The sequence below is a fragment of the Gadus morhua genome, chromosome 14 (assembly GCF_902167405.1).
Source record: "Gadus morhua chromosome 14, gadMor3.0, whole genome shotgun sequence".
NCBI classification, from domain to species: Eukaryota; Metazoa; Chordata; class Actinopteri; order Gadiformes; family Gadidae; genus Gadus; species Gadus morhua.
In genome coordinates, this window is record NC_044061.1 from 11,759,005 (window position 1) to 11,780,374 (window position 21,370).

The 21,370-nt window shown below is 42.2% G+C and overlaps 2 protein-coding genes across 4 annotated transcripts; both read left to right on the forward strand.

Annotated features, from left to right (window-relative positions):
* The first annotated feature begins 237 nt into the window (after window positions 1-237).
* On the forward strand, window positions 238-18,168 carry scube2 (signal peptide, CUB domain, EGF-like 2). Of its 2 annotated transcripts, XM_030377643.1 has the most exons (23): window positions 238-447; window positions 882-998; window positions 1,195-1,320; window positions 1,819-1,953; window positions 2,494-2,619; window positions 2,714-2,830; window positions 3,679-3,768; window positions 4,728-4,844; window positions 5,112-5,234; window positions 5,736-5,852; window positions 6,308-6,430; window positions 6,812-6,928; window positions 7,274-7,363; window positions 7,510-7,632; window positions 8,502-8,672; window positions 9,088-9,294; window positions 12,876-13,046; window positions 14,334-14,501; window positions 14,639-14,800; window positions 14,931-15,128; window positions 15,763-15,915; window positions 16,032-16,111; window positions 16,799-18,168. In XM_030377643.1, the coding sequence occupies exons 1-23, from the start codon at window positions 360-362 to the stop codon at window positions 16,943-16,945; spliced, it is 3,066 nt and encodes a 1,021-aa protein (XP_030233503.1). In that variant the 5' UTR covers window positions 238-359; the 3' UTR covers window positions 16,946-18,168. The 2 variants fall into 2 exon arrangements, with proteins under 2 accessions (XP_030233503.1, XP_030233504.1); XM_030377644.1 differs by lacking the exons at window positions 6,812-6,928; window positions 7,274-7,363; window positions 7,510-7,632; window positions 8,502-8,672 and having other exon boundaries at window positions 239-447.
* A 107-nt stretch (window positions 18,169-18,275) lies between these two features.
* tmem9b (TMEM9 domain family, member B) lies at window positions 18,276-20,658 on the forward strand. Of its 2 annotated transcripts, none has more exons than XM_030377593.1 (5): window positions 18,276-18,344; window positions 18,716-18,807; window positions 18,918-19,026; window positions 19,160-19,294; window positions 19,471-20,658. In XM_030377593.1, exons 1-5 carry the CDS (start codon window positions 18,291-18,293, stop codon window positions 19,624-19,626), a joined length of 546 nt encoding a protein of 181 aa, XP_030233453.1. In that variant the 5' UTR covers window positions 18,276-18,290; the 3' UTR covers window positions 19,627-20,658. The 2 variants fall into 2 exon arrangements, with proteins under 2 accessions (XP_030233453.1, XP_030233452.1); XM_030377592.1 differs by having other exon boundaries at window positions 18,291-18,498.
* Window positions 20,659-21,370: the final 712 nt, after the last annotated feature.

Genomic DNA, 21,370 nt, shown 5'->3' on the forward strand with positions numbered 1-21,370 from the left:
TATGTAAATAGTGAACTCCCGAATACAAAACTGAGGAAACTATTCAATTACAAAATAAACACCGCAAGGGGAAAAATAACTACAACATGTATGTATGTAGCCTGGACTTGCGTCTATACATACATTATACGACGGCAGGAAAGTGTTCATCCACATTTATGGTAGGATCGGGAAAGTATTTAGCTCGCGCTCCTCTGTCTCCCTTTCCTCTCCTTGCGCGCGCCCACACAGTCCTTTCTCTTTCTAAAGCCCTGCTGGTGAACACACTGACAGGCTACAATGAAAATGAGGCGGACACTTGGTCGCCACTTCAGTGCGTACACGTCCTTTTGAGGAGACCTCTAAACTAGGATATCACCATGGGAGCTATTTGGATTGCGAGGAACTTTTGTTTGTTTTTGCTCTTGTTAAATACTCGCCAAAGCACAGCACTACCAGAGAGTCAAGGTAAGCTTACTCCCGACTGGCCACGCAATATTCTTATGCACTATGTTGTTTTCCCATAGCCTTTATTTCTACTCTTGGTAGCGCTCATTTATAGGTTACATTAAGTTTACTATGTCACTTTTATATGCTAACGTTACCAGACGGATTTTTCTAAGCACATCTATTACATTATGGTATTACAATGATGCACGCCAATGCAATTACTAGTTTGAAACTTTTAAAGTGTATATAAACAAAACAATCATTAGCCCTCAATCAAAAAACCTTTATTCCTAGATCACTATTACCTCATTCAGTTTGTCCTTATTTTAGCCTATTTGTACTATTTTGCCAAGTACACGCTGCCTGTATGGAGAACTGGCCATTCCAATGCGTTGTTATTATTTATGACTTTATTACTTTAACCTCGCGCCATCTCTACGTGCTTTCCGTAGATCAATGCGCAGATGAAAGTGATGGCTGTCACATCGATGCTATTTGTCAAAATACCCAAGGCTCATACAAGTGCACGTGTAAAGCAGGCTTTAAAGGAGATGGCAAACACTGTGAAGGTAATCATCTGTTGAGGTCTGTCTTGTCATTACAATGTGTGGCCACCATCTTGAAGAGGCGAGACTTTAATGGCATATTTGTGGATACATAGGCTGTTCATTTTGGCTAATTAAATACACATATGAATGGACGTAACTTTTGACCTTATGATCTAACGGTACACTTGTTTTTTTTGACACGTGTCTTATTTTGTAGACGTTGATGAATGTGACTTTGAGTACAATGGCGGCTGTGTACACGAGTGTAACAACATACCAGGCAATTATCGGTGCACTTGCCACGATGGATTCCATCTAGCACACGACGGCCACAATTGTTTAGGTAAGAAAATATTTCAGTGTAAAGTTCCGGAAAAACTGCGTGTGTAGTCTACTTTATGAGTTGTAACAGTAGCAGTCATCATAAGTATATTAAAAAAAAGAAGGTAATTACAACATTCTAATAGTAACGTTAGTCCTAATCTCTGCTAACTGTTTGTACATACATTATACATTGGAGATAGGCAATGTCCTATCTGACAGTTGTCAATACTGTTGAGATTATTCTCTTTTAGTTTTTCATATTGTTAACAAAACATGCTTTATATCTATAATTTCATCAAGCTTCACAATATTTTGTTGCCTATTTTGCTTTTCAATTTACAGACAAACACACACACACACACACACACACACACACCCACACACACACACACACACACACACACACACACACACACACACACACACACACACACACACACACACACACACACACACACACACACAAAATTGTATGTATGTTTTTATAATTAATTTCTGAAACCCAACTTTCTTTTAGATGTGGATGAGTGTAAATTCAACAATGGAGGGTGCCAGCACACATGTGTCAACACAATGGGAAGCTATGAGTGTCGCTGCAATCAAGGTTTCTTTCTGAGTGACAACCAGCACACATGCATCCATCGCTCTGTGGGTGAGTGGCTATGAATACAGGTTTTTCACCTTTTAGAACCTTAATCATCTAGCTGTGGAACCTGGCATTTACATTAAGCCTGTGGAGTGCCCATCTGCAAGAGAAGGGGTGAGAGAATCGTCAAAGATGAGAATAGTTTGGCCGGAACTGTTTGAAGAAAGTACTGGTATGCATGTATGTTTGTATGTGTGTAATGTATGTATGCAAAGAGATACATAAAGCTTTTAGGTAATGCCCTTTTTTTTAAGCGTATTCTGTTATGTTGTATGCTGCTTTGATTATAAAAAGTATATATTTGATTCAAGGTGAATTTTAATTTTAAAATGTAATATAGTTGTTGACATGATGTGTTATGAACTAAACCAATATAACCTATGCTCACTGTCGCTGATTTGATGTCTAGACTGTCACAGCATTAAGAGTTCCATTGTGTGTGTGTGTGTGTGTGTGTGTGTGTGTGTGTGTGTGTGTGTGTGTGTGTGTGTGTGTGTGTGTGTGTGTGTGTGTGTGTGTGTGTGTGTCTTTGTTTTTCAACCGCAGAGGGGCTCAACTGTATGAATAAGGAGCATGGTTGCGCTCACATCTGCAAAGAGACCCCCAAGGGAGGCGTTGCCTGTGAGTGCCGCCCAGGCTTTGAGTTGGCAAGGAATCAGAGAGACTGCATCAGTACGTGTGGTTCCGTTATTCCTGCCATCTGACCAATTTGCCCCGACTGTTGTACAGAATATCTGAACTCGGGTCTTGTGTTCTTAACTTGCAGTTACCTGTAACCATGGCAATGGGGGTTGCCAACACATCTGTGAGGACATGGAAGATGGCCCCATATGTAGGTGTCACGTCAGGTACACCCTGCAGCCAGACAAAAGCTCCTGTGTAGGTAGGTAAGCACTGACTATGTGTACGCCCAGTGGCTGGCTATTTGAAATACCACACCCCTCTCGTTTCTAGATCTCCATCTTTTCTTTTCTTTCCACAAATGTGGAAGCTTTCCTTTGTTGCCATATCTTGAGTGGAATGGCAGTACTTGAGTGCCTATGGTCCAACTTTGTGTTTGTTGTTGGAAATCAACAAAAGGGATTTAACATTTCTTGTTTCTTTCTGTATGTTTCATGAAGAGGCAAATGATTGGACTTGTTTTATCGCATATCATTACAAATAAGTTGATTGATACGTGTTGAACCCCTTACAGAGGCTGCCTCTAATAGGTTTTGTTTCAAAGAATAATAAAGATGGCGCCAAGGTATCTCCTTATGCAATGTGTCTGTGCCAGTTCCCCTAATAGTGGGTGTTCATCCCTAGTTTGTTCTTCTTCACGTCTTGGGTTGGATGATAAGGATCGTCCAATCAGATAATGGTGGTGGTGGTTTTCTTCTGCGGTGCCAACATGTGTGAGGTCTAAGTCTATCGCTAAGAAGTCATCGCGTGATTCATTTTACTTTTCCCCCTTGCTCTCCTTATCTCCCCCACAACAAGACACACCGTTATACTTCAGTGAAAACCTGACTCTGTTTACTGATCCCCCCCCCAAAAAAAAGGACCATTGCCACATCCTACATGCATACATGTTTTTATTTATTTCCAAAACAAAATTGAACTCTTAGGATGTAACATAGTAAGTTGGTATACGTTACACTTTCGCATAAACGTGTCAAAAACATTGAATAGACATAAAAATTAACAGCTATTAAATGTCTTCTAATGATGTTGCACATGTTTGTTTCTCAGAGCGAGATGAAGCCACTGCTGAGCCAATGGAGCACAACATCACAGCCTTCACTGAGGTCGATAAACGTGTGAAACGAAGACTGCTCATGGGTGAAAACTCCATTAACAGCCTGTTCATTATTAGAATTTTGTGGAAATTTCGCACAAACTCTGGATGTTCTATGATTTGTGTGTGTGTGTGTGTGTGTGTGTGTGTGTGTGTGTGTGTGTGTGTGTGTGTGTGTGTGTGTGTGTGTGTGTGTGTGTGTGTGTGTGTGTGTGTGTGTGTGTTTGGGTGCTGTACACACTAGTCTAGAATATTGAGGCGAGGGAAGGAGTAATGCTTAATAAAGAAAAGCATTCCTCCCTCTTCGGAGCAAACTGTGAAATGACTGTGGGCCTTGGCTTTCTCACCCATGATTTCCCTACTGGAAAAAAAAAAATAAGCCTTGGTGACAGTGTGGTACATTTCACATTTCCTTTCTATTTGGGGGAGTAGAGTATATAGTTATGGCTTACTCACTATTTATGTGTATTTAGAAGCCGTCTGTTGTGTTTGTGAAATGCTGAGTGGAGGCCTAACTTCAAACCATTATCTCTTAGTGCTTAACTCCTTTGTGTGTGGCTGGGTTATGCACTCACAAGGTCTTTGTTTGAACTCTAAACGAGGCCTGTTGAAAGGGAGAGCAAAGTGGTTGACATCGACTTCACCTGTGTTTGACAGTTCTCCACCCAAGTAAGGCCATTAATCACCAGCGTACACCTCAAGTGTTCCTCGTGTGAAACATGCAGCGCAACTTTCATGTCAACCTTCAAACATGCCAATGAATGAAGACTTAAACCCCAAAAGCAAGTGTGTTCTGAGATCTTTTCCATAACATCAACAGTTCTGGTTGCCAACAAATGACACGGCATCTGTAGAAGAATATCTTTTATGTGTTTGGTTGTATGCTTTTGGTGGAGGCCGCAGGTTAAGCTTTGAACAGCATGTCAGTGCCGAATTAACTCCTTTCCACACAGAGGAAAGCTCAATCAGTGGCGTGCATTTACACAGTGTCCTGTCGTTTCAGAGACGTGCGCGGTAAACAATGGGGGGTGTGACTGCACCTGTAAAGACACATCCACGGGCGTACGCTGCAGCTGCCCGGTTGGCTTCACTCTGCAGCCGGATGGAAAAACATGCAAAGGTCAGACTGACCGTCCACCATGGACCTCTACAGACCTTAATCATCTAGCGGACCCAGTTGGAACCATGAAAACGCTATGTACTATTTTTTGGTCTTGCATTCCATTTCCCCACCCACTGGCTTTCGAGATACGTTCCCATTGAGGTGTAATGGTTTACCAATTTTGCCGCTAGGTTAGTAAGGTCTATTGAGAGGGAAACTGTCTCTTCATCATCTGGCTTTGCTGCACTGCGACTGCATTATTTTTTAATATTGTTTCCGTTGCAGATATCGATGAATGTGAACTCCACAACGGCGGCTGTGAGCACTTTTGTAAGAACACCATTGGGAGTTTTGAGTGTAACTGCAGGAAGGGCTTCAAGCTGCTGAGTGATGAGCGTTCTTGCCAAGGTAAAAAAAGAAATGGTTTCCTTCCCCTCGGTTTCTTGGAGAGTGGGTTTAGAGCAGCACCAAAGGTGGGCTCGGAATATTAAATACAATAGAATCAGTGTTGCGAGTAGTAACATAATAAAAAAATATTTTTCGTGGCGTCTCATTAAAAGCCTAATGACATTTTGGAAACAATTATAGTCAAAGCAAAGCGACGGCTTTTATGAAACACTGTTTTCCTTTTTTTTGTGTGACCAAAATGAAAAAGAAAAAAAAGGAGTCATATGGTCCTTATCAAACTGTATTGTGTGTGTGTGTGTGTGTGTGTGTGTTTGTGTGTGTGTGTGTGTGTGTGTGTGTGTGTGTGTGTGTGTGTGTGTGTGCGCGTGTGTGTGTGTGTGTGTGTGTGTGTGTTTGAGGTTGAGTACCATTCACGCAGACAAACACCAGCTCTCTCTCTCTCAGTGCGACTGACTGACTGAGCGCCATGCAACTGTGTCATCTGCATGCTTCTCATTACAGATATAGACGAGTGCTTCTTCCAGAGGACATGTGACCACACGTGTGTGAACTCCCCCGGTAGTTTTGAGTGTGTGTGCAACAAAGGCTACACCCTGTATGGACTGGCCCACTGTGGGGGTAAGTTTTTGTGTGTGTGTGTGTGTGTGTGTGTGTGTGTGTGTGTGTGTGTGTGTGTGTGTGTGTGTGTGTGTGTGTGTGTGTGTGTGTGTGTGTGTGTGTGTGTGTGTGTGTGTGTGCGCGCGTGCGTGTGTTTTGATATCTCTTACCAATCAAAGTTCAAATATGTTTGCGGGCATTACAAACACAATTGCGCAAAATATAGATATGTACAACTGGGACAGGTAAAATAAGGGCCATACTATGTCAATATGGATAAAACAGCTGATCCGTATGATCAATCATGCATTTGTTGACACGTGTCGTATTTATTAGACTCTGACAAATGGCATTTTTAATGCCACGGTGTGTGCTGAGCAACTATGTGTGCGCCTGCACACGAGGCAATTACCAACCAACTTGCATAGAAACGTTTCAAGTCATACAATGCATGTGTTTTCCCTCATGACTCTTAGACGTAAACGAATGCAGTGTGAATGGGGGTGGCTGTGAGCACCACTGTGAGAACAACCCGGGAGGATTTGAATGCCACTGCCAACCCGGCTATAAGCTCCACTGGAACAAGAAGGACTGTATTGGTAAGCCTGTGGCCCGGCCTACAGGAGACAGCCGTTCCTTATCTCTGTTGTGTGCCGCTATGATGTGCATGCGGTTGCTTTGAAAAGTGTGTGGTCGTGCAACGCAAACCCCCGACGTATTCCCCCCCCCTCAAAAAACAGGAGATACTTTGAGTGGCTCGGTCGTCTTGTTTTTTTCTTTTAAAATCTCTTTCCTGGGCTTTAAAGAAATGGAAGCCATACTTGACTCGCTACTGCGGCCGCTGTCAGTATGTTGGACATTGTTCCCTCATGTTTGTCATGCCTTGAACTCTGCCTAGCTGTTATTGTTGTTGTTGTTATTTTCCTTTCACATCCAAAATCCTCTTTTTACCTTGGAGTTGTGTTGTGTATTCTATGTAGAGACTGAGGGTTTCGCACTTTCCACACCCACTTCCCGGCCCACGCTGAACTGCAGCAAACAGGGAGGAGGAGACCGCTGTTCCTTGACCTGCCAATCCCAAGTCCACATCAGCAGTGGTGAGTGGGACCGTTTGGGGACTTTAGGCAGGGGAGTTAGTGAGCTGGTCTGTTTGAATAGTCGTCCACCTCATTCTACTGAAGGAGTAGCATGTCCCCACATGCTCCATGTTTGCTCTTTGTGACCTTGCTTTTTTGGCCCTTTGCCTTTGTCTTTGTTTTGGTGTCCATGTCATGGATGGGCGTGCATGTGTATGTGTGTGTGTTTGTGTGTGTGTTTGTGTATATTTGTTAATGTGTATGTGTGTGTGTGTGTGTGTGTATGTGTGTTTGTGTGTGTGTGTGTGTGTGTCTGTGTGTATGTGTATATGTATGTGTGTATGTGTGTGTGTGTGTGTGTGTCAGGAACGGAGGATTCCTATACTCTGACCTGTGGAATGCCTTTGCCCTGCTTGGCTGAGGCGCAGAAGAACAACAGTGGCCTGAACTGCTTCGGCAAGTACACAAGATCAGATCCATTATCTGGGGCCTTATCTCTACCCCCAGAATAAAATCAGCGATAGCCACACTCAAATGTTTTTAAAAATAGAGCCATGATTTTCAAAAATGCTTGGGCTAATTTGTGTTCCTTTATTCTGTAGGTTCAGAAATGTCCAGCATTTCCCGCATCAAGGCCACTGCCACCTTTAGGTCGGGGCCTGGAAAATGCAACCTCAAGCGAAGTCAAGAGAGGCTTAAGGAGACTCTAAACACTGCACACTCAGGTACAGAGGTTTCCATAACACACACAGACACAACACAACACACACCACTCAAATTAAGACCCTGAAGTAAAAGATGGCCGCCGCATGGAATTACATCTTGTTCATGTTACCGGTAGTAAAACAATTTCCCTCTACCAGGAAGTGTCAGCCAACCGTACATCAACTCCTGAGCAGCTCTTTGAAAGCGAACCCAGAAGTATAACCAAATGTGAAAGAAATATGCAGGGAAAAGTGGCGTGCTTTCAAGTTTCTCGCCACTGCACATTGTCTGGCCGTGACAGGGTGAGATGTAATTAGCCATAGCATGGCTTTCAGGAGGCTTTGACCCAGCTATCAATCAAACCAGCTTCCGATTGGGGGGATTATTTTGTTTCTCCAGAGGGTTCCGGCATGGTGTTTTACATCCCCTCAAAGTCACTGAAAGGATACACATCACTTCAGATAGCAGAAGTTTCGGACGTGCCCCGTGTCTTCTCACACACACACACACACTCGGATCACCCACCCAAAGTCTGTTGCGCATGGGGAGAAAGAAAATCTTGACCTGGATGTTTTTACTTGCTCCCTCTCCCTCTCCTTCTCCCTCTCCCTCTCCCTCTCCTTCTCCCTCTCCCTCTCCCTCTCCCTCTCCCTCTTACGCTCCCTCCCCCTCTCTCAGCAAATGGACATAATCTGCACACGTACCCTTCATCTAGTTTTGTTTAGGTTCCATCTTTGCCAGCGATTAGTATCATCCCTATTGTTTAATCCTCCTATTGGTGGTCAATTTTAAACGCGTTTGTGGTTGTGTGAATGTTTGACTTTGTGTGTGTTTCTGTGTGTGTGTGTGTGTGTGTGTTTGTGTGTATGCTCCTCTCCCATGTACACAGATAGCGGGTCCCTCTTCACGGAGAACGTCCAGTTCAGCTACGTGAGCCTGCATTGCTCGTCCGCCGGAAGGAGAGCGCAGCGCCATCGGAACGGCAGGAGAGCAGGGGAGGAGGAGGGCTCCTCAATCACGGCTCAGTTTGAGTTGGATGTGAACCTAGAGGAGGTAACAGGTTGGTCTCTCTGCTGCGCTGCCTGCCCGCCGGCCTGACTGACTGATTGCATGTGACCCTAACACAACCCTCTCTTGGGCATCTTTCTGCTCACTTTGGTCTTCTTCCTATTTCTCAGACTTTCCTCTCTTGCTCTCATGAACCTAGTGGTTGAAGTATCTCCTGTTTTGACGTGGGTTCGGTGTTTCTGTAGACGTGGGTGTGGAATGGGTGCTGCTGCTGCTGCAAAAAAGGGGTTGGCGTTGGTTTCGTTTGGAGTTGCTTCCGTGTCTCGCGTTACGTACGTCAGTCGGTGCTTTGGGTGTTCTCTCCGTGGTCCGGGACGTGGTGGCCGTCTTCATTATGAACGGGGGCGGTATGCATGTGTGAGCCCACCCGCCCCTGGTGTGAACGGACTGTGAACTTGTTCTCCCAGCAGAGAGCTGTGACCTGCCATGTGTGCGCCGGCGCTCCGAGAAGAGGCTGAGGAAGACCATCCGGACCCTGAGAAAGTCCATCAACCGGGAACAGTTCCATATCCACTTTGCTGGCTCCGACTACGAGCTCTCCAAGAGCCTGCTCCAGACCGTGGACCCGCAGGAACATTGTGTGGCCGGACAGGTGCTGGCGGGCAGGAGATGCGGTTAGTAAACAGTTATTTATTTTAACGTTGAGCCGCGACTGTACAAACCCCTGCCAACGACGGCGGAGTGATGGCTGCTGACGGTGCTTTTCAGTGTGTGTTTTTTTTTTCTCCGTCTTGTATTGAGCAGCGGACACCTATTTTGTGGTTCAGCGGCATCAGCCCTCTTGTGTTACACAAAGGCACGAGGAACAATGAATCAGATTCAAAGCAGTGGTTGTCCCAGAGTGTGGGTTTTTGTTTTAAGGTGGGTTAATTACTCCATGCCAGGGAGGTATATTTAGACAAGTTGGTTTAATGATTGGATCTGAGCAGGTGTTGGCCAGATGACTTCCATATTTGGTGTGCAGACATGGTGTAATGAGCTGGTTATAGGGAATGGGGGGATGGGGGGAGGATTGCAGAGGCAAACAGAGAGACTGTTGTTGCCCCTTCCAACATGAGAGCTCTTCCAGCATCTCCCTACAGTCTCTGACTGTAACTGGCAGTGCAAGGCTTTCTGCCGCTTAGCCGTTCCCCTCTGGATGCGTTTTATTTACGACACGTAATAATGGAACTGTGTATTTGGTTTTAATGGTGCTCAGTCGATATGAACAAATAAAGACTTATGTGTGCATGTTTTCTTTAGCAAAAAATGAACATTTGCTTTCAGTTTTGGCCTATGCTTAAATTCTATGTATGCGTCCCATATTATTTGTGTTCATTTCATAATTGTCTTTTTAATTACCAAACCTCATATGAGTCCTCATATGCCCTTTTATTGAATATTTATTTAGGCATTTAAAACATTATGATATCAATACATGTGTAATGCTAATATAAGTATGGGTGAATTATTTTGAGTATTTATCTTCCTGCAATACTTATATTAATACAGCTACATTCTGAACCAGGTGTACACAGTCTTGATTGAAGACCTAATTTTTACAGTTGTTGTTGCAGAAAAGATCAAGATTAACCAACAATGTCCACTTGACTAGTGTGGCTCTTTCCTTGTGATGCCATTAAACAGTGAGGGTAGCCACTCAGCAAGTGGTAATCCCACTGATGAGGAGGCCTGAGCAGGATGCTGTTCTTTGGGAAGACTTTGGAGAGAAATTTCGTGGTCAACACTATGGCATACTGTTTAAGTCAATCGCTACAATGTATGTATATTGACATTGAAAGAAAATGATATTTTGCACCAAAAACTGATGACGTAGAGTGTTCCTGTTGGATATTTCATTGTTTGTCACTCAGATCTTCCCGCACTTTTGGGTCAACGTTAAGCAGTCTATTTGACATGGGGTGCAGACTTGTAGTTTGGAACGGGGGCTGAAAGGCATTCTAAAGCCCCCTGCTCTTTAAAGGAGCTATATTTTCTTCCCCCTTCACCCCCGCCTCCCTCTCTGGCTTAGCTTGCAGTGCAGTTTAGTTCCTTTCAGTTTGCCCACTCCATTGTAAACCCTATTGGGGCTCGTTCCCACTGCATGGCAGCGTAGTCTAAAGCCATCACACGCACACCAAAACAACATCGCCTCTGTTACACATTTCTTTCTTATGAGGATTCTTTTAAATCCTCCTCGCTCTAACTTGATGTTGTAAGACTTTGAGCACTCTATAATATTCTTTGAGCAGATGAACGAGTTTCTGAATATGCTAGCTACCGTCATGCGTTTCATTAACATCTTAGTCTTACAAACGTGTTTTAAAATTTGGGGTTATTTTGGAAGTGGGCACAGCTTTAGGGGTTTATTGTATTTAATGTATCCACTTCCTGCACTGGAATTGTTTGTTGCCGGGATATTTTTTTTAATGTTTGTTTTTACATGGGAGATGTTTAGGAAGTGCTGTTGATTCAAGATGGCAGTTTGAGTGCAGTGCCCACGCCCCCCCCCCATCCCTCTCTCCTCTCCCCCCTGGGTAGAGCCACTCTGCATGACCCCCAGCCACTAAACTGTTAAAGAGAATTGACTTCAGCCTACACCATGGGAATCAATTAGCATCAGCTGTTTGGGCCTCTGCTTGATGGACGCACGAAGCGATTGGTCCAAGCAGAAAGGGGGGGATTGAGAAACCTGACCCCTTTTATTGGGTTCAGCTCCTTACCACTGTGATACCGCAGTGTTTTCCTATGTCATCAAGTAGGCAAAGACTGGGGACTTGAATAGAGGTGAAAGGTCTTTTAAACCTCTTTTTGGGGCCATCAATTCGAGGACTCTATAGAAGCGACTCTTTGCATTTGAAAGGCTTCAAGGTTTTTTTCTTCTTCTCTCACTCTCACTCTCTTCTCTCCCTCCCTTCCCTCCGTCAAATAAAAGCTGTTGGAGGACAATGCAACGGTGGCTCCACATGGGCTTTCAGAGTCAACAATGGGCTGCAAAAAATGAACTGCTCTTGAGAGAATTACATTCTCTTTTTCCTTGAAGGGAAATCTTACAATTTGCTGAGCCGCATATAATGGATCTATGTTCAAGCTTTTGTGTGTCAAGCTCTTTATAAATAGTGGTTTTCTACGGAGAGGCACTCCTTAAAGGCTACCACTGAGGCACATTTCTGGACTAAAGACGTTGAGGACATAGACAATTTGTTCTGGTGTGAGACTAGCAAACGGCTTCTGAGCCCCAAGTTCCTCACACCACCAGACAGACATAATTGTTCAAAAAAATGAATTACAGGCACACACTGTAGATGACAGAAACCAAAGCAAAACTCTGCACATCCCTTTAATCAATCTTTATGACGTTAGGATAGATAAGAGGCAAACATTCTCTTTGATTCGCTTCTGCGTCTGCCTCAGTTCTAGGTGCGGGTGCCTATAATGGTATTAAGAGCTTCCCCCCCTGGTGCACAGCCATGTTTTATTAAGTATTAAGGCTGTTTGATGTGTGGCACAAAGACTGCTGGGGAACACACTGGCCCTATTTGTGTTGAGCTGCATCAGGTTGATTTGCAATGGTTTTGTAACGTCTTAACCTCAGTGCTACATGCCAGTGTATAAGAAACGTCAAGGTCTGTAAAAATAAGTACATGTATAGATATAAAGCCTATATATATATTATTTTTCATAGATAAATGAAAGCTATAGATTTTCTGAAAATGTTAAATGTGTCGGGGAGTATTGCTTTTTACTGGACCTCAGTACCTTACTCAACATTGAGTTATCCAACATTGAGTTATGAGCAAGCTCTATTCAAAAACGTGATAATCCTTTAAATGTGATCATTACTATATACTTAGTCCTACCACTTCTATGCAACGCGGCTGAAATGGCAGAGCCGTGATGAATAACATGGAAGCCATAAACAAACGCACTTTAATGAGGGTCTTGCGCTCATGGTTCCTCGATGTCTGTGGTTTCCTTTGTTTTTGGGGCGACTGGTGTTTTGGTCCCCGTGTTCTTTCTCTCTCCCTGCAAAGTCTCTCAAAGATTTGCGAGTGACAGAAAAATAGATGCATTCATGTAATTAGAGGGCCTGGATTTTTGGTCTTTAAAGCTCCCCCACAAGCACCCCCCCCCCCTCCCCATTGATATTTATTCTGATCTCAGGCTTTGATATGTCACATCAATAACGTGCGTCCCTCCCAACCCGTCCCCTCAGTGAGCTGCTCGGCGGGGACCTTCTATGACGGGGACCTGGGGAGGTGTGTCCTGTGTGCAGCTGGAACCTATCAGGACGAGGAGGGGCAGATGGCCTGCGAGCTCTGTCCCGGGCCCGAAGGGAAAGCCGACTCCAAGGTGGTCGGGGCTCGTAACATCTCTGAGTGTGGAGGTAGGAGACACTCTTTACACCACCACCACCACCACCACCACCACCACTTACACCGCTTTGCTTCAACCAAACCAACAGACATATTGAATGCATATTTTAGTGAACAGCAATAGAAATAAGACTGCTGTTCGTTGAAGTGTTTCAAGATAGAGGCGGGCGACTTGTGTCTCGGTGTTGTAGCACGACGCATGGTGCACCATGGAGATCCTTCGGAGACTTCTAGATCCACAACTTGAGCATGTTTCTTTAGGTGGTGCGTGTCTACAGTCAAGATGCGGGTGTACCTCATCTTTAATTGCTACTCAGGACATAAATAGTTCCGTTCTCAATTGTGGTTTCAGAAAAAAACTTTTGTTGTTGAAAACAAAAGTGAGATTTATCATGGATTAGAGATTTTTTCATCTCTTAATATGGGCGTCTATTTTTAAATGCTTCCTGTTATGAATGAATAAATCACCCAGGATGAACCGCTGGCTTGATGATAATCTTACTGGCAGATGTTCTGCTTTGTGTTAAGTCAAAAGAGCTGCAGCTTAGATTGTTGAAGATGAATTTGAATTCAAAAGGCTTACTGGTCTCTTCTTGGTTCTGAATGAAAAGAAAAATGAGCCACCATGTTATGTAGCTGTTATCGCAGTCACTTTGTGGCTCTGTCCCAGATCCCCATCACTGGCTTTTCTCACCCACAGACTAAACAAGAATCATTATCAGCAGACTCACAACAGCAACCCGTTTCTTAAAGTCCCGCATAACAGCAGTTTACCCACGAGAAGATAGAAGGGCATAATATCAATCTTGTTACGTTTTAAAGCACCTATCAGAACCACAAAGCTGTGTACCTTCTCCCTAGGGGAAGAAAAAGGGCCGCTCGTTTCCAGAATGTATAAGACTCTGCTTTAGATCCATAGCATGAGCATGTTTCTTCCTCTTTTGACCATATGCACTGTCCAAAGAAGTGAATGTGGATTTCTCTTCTCCTATGCAGATTGTTTCAGTGAACCAAGAATCAATCCTCCAGAACATATTTATTCATGTCAATAAATTACTATTGTTAAGAGTTATCTAAATATATTGATATCCAATATATATAATAATATTATATAATTCTATATATTCGTTATGAGTACTACGATTGTTTTTTGTAATTATTTTGACTTAATGTGAGTGAAAAGCATTCCAGTTCCTCTTTTTCCATTCAATCAAATTAATCTCTTCTTATTCATGTTTCATGGACGGGTTGAACAATGTTTAACAGCAAGTTGCGGCAAAATCTGTGTGTGTGTTCAGGTCAGTGTACCGGGGGTCACTATTCCCACGATGGCTTCATCCCCTGCGTGCCTTGCCCTCTGGGATCCTACCAACCAGAGGTCGGTCGAACCTCTTGCTTTCTTTGTGGGGGAAACCTGGTCACCAAGCACCTCTCTGCTGTGTCCTTCCAGCAGTGTGAGACCAAAGGTGAGAATTTTTCCAGCTTCGGTTCTGAGGGTCCTGACCAAAAGAACTACGCTGCCCTCTTCTGCCAATATACAGATATTGCATCCTTTTCTAATCGTTAACACCCGGGGTTAACACCCTGTGTTGGGCTCCAACAGTCCAGTGCTCCCCAGGACATTACTACAACACAAGCACACATCGTTGTATCCGCTGTCCCATGGGAACATACCAAGTGGAGTTTGGACAAAACTACTGCACAGCTTGCCCCGGAAACACCACCACGGACTTTGACGGCTCCACGAACATCATGCAGTGTAAAAGTATGTGCCGACTGTTTTGGATGATCGTATGCAGCATTGGTATGAAGTCTTCTGACATAACTCTGCAGAGCAAGTTACGTGCTCCGGATGATGGATGGCGATCGATTAACACGGTGTCGTCACTTCACAGACCGACATTGTGGCGGAGAGCTGGGAGATTTCAGTGGCTACATCGAGTCGCCCAACTACCCCGGAAACTATCCGGCCAACGTGGAGTGCACCTGGACGATCAACCCTCCACCCAAACGCAGGATCCTCATCGTGGTCCCCGAGATCTTCCTGCCCATTGAGGATGAGTGTGGAGACTATCTGGTTATGAGAAAAAGCTGTGAGTCTCGTTTCAAAAACATTCGGTTAGCCAGGTTCTGCCAAAGTTGGCAAAGCCTGGAATAGTAAGTTGTTATAAAAAAAAAAGTATGCCCAAATGACAACGAGATGCTCCACATTGGGTTAAAATATTTAATAGCGGGTTCTGCAACATTCAGTTGTTGCAATGTTCAACTCCCAGCCCAAAGGTTTGGAATTCCATCCTCAATTGTCCAGTATACCTGAGGGCATTCTGCTTCTTGCTTAAAGAACCAGTGAACACAAAACACTTTTTGACGGTGTCTGTGTATAGTGAAGTTACGTCTGAGCAGCGAAGTATTTAATGTCTGCGTCCACTTAATGTCTGCTTATTATAACACTTATACACAACAACGGTACTATGAAGTATCAGAAAGTTTGAGCCATGGGGATAATACACCCCCCTTCTTTCCTATAATTCAATTATTTTTAGAATTCACAGTGGTCGAATTCCATCTGAAACAGTGGTTCACTGGCTCTTTAAGATGCTTTACCCCCATGTGCCTGCCCCTCGATAACATATTTTCTACATTGACTAATGGATCCGACTCCACCAAATGACTACATACGATGAATACATTAGTCTCATCTAATGTGTGGGTATCCTGATTTTCCAGCTCTCTCCAACTCTGTGACAACCTACGAAACCTGTCAGACGTACGAGCGGCCAATTGCTTTCACGTCCCGCTCCAAGAGACTGTGGATTCAGTTCAAGTCCAACGAGGGAAACAGTGGCAAAGGCTTCCAGGTCCCATATGTGACTTATGATGGTGAGTGGAAGTGGGCATGGGTGAAATGTGGCGTATACTTGTTCCTCAGTTGAGGTTATGCAAAAGATTTCAAGAATGTTCATGCATTGCCTTTGTGTGTGCTCTCTTTGTTGCAGAGGACTACCAAGAGTTAATCGAAGATATAGTCAGAGATGGAAGATTATATGCTTCAGAAAATCACCAGGAAATTCTTAAGGTATAGTTTATGTAAATTTTAACCGTGGCAGTTATAAACAATACCTCATTTTAAGTTGAATGATGACAAATCACATCCGTGAGTTTTAAATAATTCACTGTATTATATTGACACTGAGCGTTAGAAATGGGTAATGCAGCCCAATTTCACAATATTGTAGAGAGTTGTCTCGGCCGGGTTGCCAGGTTCGGGACGCTGAAAGAACAGAATGCAAGATGAGCCGAGCAGAATATGATATTTGGAGATTTGGCACTGGGCGGGGTCATCTCTGACAATAGGAATCAGACAGGCCAAAATGAGACGTTCCAACCGGGAATGCAAGTTCCAACGCAGAACGAAGCATAACTTTAAGCTCCTTTAAACGTATACACATCAGCCAAACCTATGTTTACGGAAATATTTGTTATCTGTTTCGCGCAAATATTACCTTTATACCCCTCCCTCACAAACCGTACATTCTGCCAAGCTGTGTTACCAAGCTGTTTTTTGACTTTCAGAGATGCTTCAGAAGTTTTCATAAATCATTTAAAAGTACAAATCAAAATAATTTACTTCAATTTCCTTATGATCTATTTGTTATTTCATAATACTGTGTATAAAACAACGCAGTGTGTATTGGACTCCATCTTGTGGTTTTAAGTGGTACTCACTAGTGTTTTGTCTTCTTGGCATACATTTTCTCTACAGGACAAGAAACTCATGAAGGCGTTGTTTGATGTTTTGGCCCATCCACAGAACTTTTTCAACTACACAGCCCAAGAGTCCAGGGAAATGTTCCCCAAGTCATTCATCAGATTCCTTCGCTCTAAAGTCCTGAGATTTTTACGCCCATAGATTAAGGTGAACTTTAGCCAGTGGATTTGTGAATAGTTCTTTACATATTTTTATTAAACACTGGCCACATAACCTTTCAACTTACTGAGCAATTAATACAAATATGCTATACTTGCTATACTACTTTCACACAACCCATACTAAAGTGGACTGTACTGACCCAAAGGAGAAAGTAAACAAGCAAGTGGATTTTTTATATTTTTTCTCTATATTTTTTTACCGTTTGAAAGGATAGATTGGTATCTTCTCCGTATGCTACAGACCACAAGCACATTGGTAGCCTCAGACAATTCACAATGTTGTGGTTATTGTTTTTTTTAATGTGTTTTAAAAAGCCTTACAAAAATGATGCTGGATAAAGCTCTAGGGATTTAAAGGGAGAGACACCTGCTCTTGTATGATTGTGTTAACATTCGTGTTAAAAGATTTGTATAAAGTCTTATTTTTATATTAGTGGGATCGGATGGGTGATTTATTGTGTTTAATGCTGAATATTCAAACAACAACATTAAGAGAATGTTACTAATACATGACATAGCACACTCATTAAAGGAACCTAGATAAGATATCAACCAATGAGTGTATATTTAGCTATAACCGACTTGTAAACTATTGTTGTTTTGCAATTAGTGTTGAAAGAAAGTTGATAGATACAGGAAAGACATTTATCACAAAAATGTTTTTTTTCCGAACGATATAGCACTACAATGTACAGTATGTAGTGTCATCACAAAGGCGTTTGTACTCAAAAAAATTGTATATGATGTAAAAAGTTTTAGATTAAATGTTAATGTATTGTTGGGTAGCGACTACATTTGCGACACATATAGTATTGACACTTCGTACTTTCCAATGTATTGGTGTTTCATGTTCATGTTAATATTTTGTCTGCCACTGTATTCCACTGTATTCTGTCATTTAACAATGTATACCCATTGTGGCTCTTCTTAGGTTATAGTGAAAAATTAAGCAAGCATCTCTCAGGAGGACAATGTGTTAACATTTGAACATATGAACCAGCAACCAAAGGCACAACACATCATATTTGGATGTCAAATGAATTGGAGATATATTAATAGATATATAGAGCAACATAAAGTCAAATAGTCCTAGGCCTGAATGATTTCATACGAAAGTTACGTTTTGTAAAAATAGAATTTCTTTATTGTCTTAGTACAGTGTATTTGTACATCTAACGTGTTGTAAATAAAATGGTAAACTGCGTTGTTTGATTTATTAGGTAGCACATTGAATTGTTTGTATTTTATTCGCATACATAATACGATTTATTTAGTGGGAGAAATATCAATAGATTACGTCAGTAAAACCAAATACCGGAAGGAGCATGTCAGCTGATCGGAAGCTACGCTGTTGTGCTTGGCTAAACTGGAAATCAATAGTGAGTTCGGAATATTTAGACCCCAAGAATCTAGCCATAGCTTGTTATTGCTCTACAAAAACGGTCTTTCACATTTAAGACAATGAAATCAGTTATCATATTGCAAGTTGTATCCCTGGTGGGTTTTCTGCTGTTGACATTTGCGGGTGCGAAGGTAAGAGTATAGCCAGCTAGCTAGTTTAGCAAATTCTTAGTAAGTAATGGCTACCTTATAATTGCTGAAGTCAGTGTGTTCATACCAACTATTGTGTAATGTCAGGGAATCTATGTGGCTCCCAAATAGTAAGATATACTGTATTATCGTAAAAACGATCACATTGGATGGCCCATCCGAGAATAAACTAACGTTACACATTGTATTTATTCTACAGAACTCTGAGGACATTCGCTGTAAATGCATCTGCCCGCCTTATAGAGATATTGAAGGACAGATTTATAAACAAAATGTTTCCCTTAAAGATTGGTAAGTTGTGCTTCTCAACATCTAAATTGAATGGCTGCCCAAATAGCCAATAGATAGTTGGTGTACTATCCCTTTGTCTTTTTTACTGCATTCTATTCTGTATCTTCCAGCAACTGTCTTCATGTGGTCGAACCCATGCCGGTAGACGGGAAGGATGTGGAGGCTTATTGTTTACGCTGTGAATGTAAATATGAAGAGAGGAGCTCAGGAACGATCAAAGTAAGCAAATGTAATGTGTGTGAGACGGGATGTCCATCAGGGTCTCTAGTAACCATTATTAGGTATGGTGATGTATAAATAATTAACTTGCTACTGTGGTATGAACTTATTATTAATCTCCCTCAATTCTCAGGCTACAATTATAATGTACTTGTCGATCCTTGGCCTGCTGCTTCTGTACATGGTGTACCTGACTCTACTTGAGCCCATGCTGAAAAGACGTCTCTTTGGGCATTCCCAGCTCATCCAAAATGATGACGATGTTGGGGTATGGGTTGCTGTTCTATTCTTATGTCAAATTTTGCTCAAGCTCTACCCTTTCTACAGTAAATGGTGCTGCGGTAATTTAGGAGTGAAAAGGGATTATGACAGTTAAGTGATCGAGCGGTTATTAAGTAACTGTATCCGATCTAATCTGCTCCCTTTTTGTGTTTTTGATTTCAGGATCAACAGCCTTTTGCCAATGCTCACAATGTTCTTTCACGCTCACACTCTCGACCAAATGTGTTGAACAAAGTAGAGCATGCCCAACAACGCTGGAGAAGGCAAGTCCAGGAACAGAGGAAGTCCGTATTCGATCGCCATGTTGTTCTCAGTTAAACTGCTCCCATGAACTCCACAGGAGTTCTAGGGTGGAGCTGAAGTACTGTGAACCCCATTTATTTATTCCTCTCCTTCTCCCCTCTGCTTCCACAAACCATCTTATTTGAGATGTGTGCCCTGTGTGTGTTCTGATACATCTCTTAAAGGGTTTTGGCATTTGCAGTGTACAAAGCCAGTGATGGCTGCATATGACTAGGCTGTATACCATTAATATTTCACATTCCCAGATGGATAATTTCTATCATTTGAAAAATCCGGTCCCTGCCTATTGTCCAAGCCTATAAGTGCCAAGGTAACATTAATGTAAGGGGCACTTTCAAGTAAGCAGAATTGACTAATGTGACTTATCCAATCAGTTGTATCCAAATGGTCCCTTTTTAAAATTGAAAATATTGTTACTAAATTGGCCAATGGCTTCCAGTTTAAGAGTAAACTATTTTGTGGAATAGATAGTAATCTCGGCTTTTGACAACGAAAAGTTTAGTAGAGGGGTTTTCCAGTGGCATCATAGATCAGCACCGAGCCAAGGTATTGTTTTTCTCATTAAAAAATGTAGAGCAAAATTTCAAGCCTGGTAACTGTTGTTTGTATAAGCCTGACTTGAAAATGCATGTTTTGTAAGAAATATTTTCTACAATTGTTTTCAATTGCTTATCCATGCCACAAGTAAATGAAACGTTTAATTCCTTGTGTCACAACCTTTACCTTGTGTGATTAAACACATATTGACTTAATTCAAAATCAACCATAGCAGTAAATGCAATGATTCATGTGTTGTCATAGTAAAAGTAGTGCTAATTCTTCTCTATTCAGGCTGTTGTAATGTGTGTTAAACTGTTTTCTTTTCCTCATTTATATTTATTGTATTGAGATAACCTTATTCGAGTTTCTTGGGCTGCTATGAAGGGCTGCAATCATTTTTTGTTTAAGTTAGGCTGATGAGAAAGAATGATGGAATACCAATTGAAGTGTTTATAACTATAAAATGTGATTCAATTTGATTTAAAATAAAATAAAATAAAAATGTAATATTTGTCATTCTTCCTTAGTCGTCCCGATTTGAAGTATTTCCTTTATGTGCCTCATTGTTTGTATCATCGCAGTGCTACTCCCATCATATTAATATAAGTTGTTCTTGCATGTATAAGCTTTGGAGAAGTCACGTGATTCCACCAGGGGGAGCTAGTAGGACGTATCTGCCAACAAACCAATCGTTGTTTAATTATTTCAGTGTCTAGTTACATTGCACAGGACTGTAGACTAAATTAAGCCTATACAATTTGCCATGTTGATTGGGCAATGATCCTTTGTTAAACATTTAGTCGTAGGCCTAGTTATTAGTTGTATTCCCCCACACTCACGGTCGGCTATCGGAAATGTCTTACCTTTTTCATAAAATAAAGTACCCTATTTTGGTTTAAACCTTTTGATCCTAATTATAAAGAAAAAATAAGATGCTCACTAAACTTTTACTACAAATATCTAGAAAACATTAACGAAAGTGATCTGTACCCCGTTCATGATGCTACTAGTGATGATTCAATATGCCTTTTTCCAAACCTTTTCTTATTTTTCTCCCGTTCCTATTTTTCTTGCATTCCAAGCGACAAATAGGCTACTAACTAGGCGATTTCAATGGATACAATGTGTTTGGAGTGTGGAGAAGCAACCACAACATTTGACAATGAAACAGCTGTGATTTATTCGCAACTAACTGATTTACACGGAGTGGCCGTCATCA

Coding starts and splice junctions, on each gene's coding strand:
- scube2 (XM_030377643.1), top strand. CDS start 360: ATGGGAGCTATTTGGATTGCGAGGAACTTTTGTTTGTTTTTGCTCTTG. Junction 4,845..5,111: donor GGATGGAAAAACATGCAAAG/GTCAGACTGACC, acceptor TTTCCGTTGCAG/ATATCGATGAATGTGAACTC. Junction 7,633..8,501: donor TCTAAACACTGCACACTCAG/GTACAGAGGTTT, acceptor CCATGTACACAG/ATAGCGGGTCCCTCTTCACG.
- tmem9b (XM_030377592.1), top strand. CDS start 18,427: ATGAAATCAGTTATCATATTGCAAGTTGTATCCCTGGTGGGTTTTCTG. Junction 18,808..18,917: donor AATGTTTCCCTTAAAGATTG/GTAAGTTGTGCT, acceptor TGTATCTTCCAG/CAACTGTCTTCATGTGGTCG. Junction 19,295..19,470: donor AAAATGATGACGATGTTGGG/GTATGGGTTGCT, acceptor TTTTGATTTCAG/GATCAACAGCCTTTTGCCAA.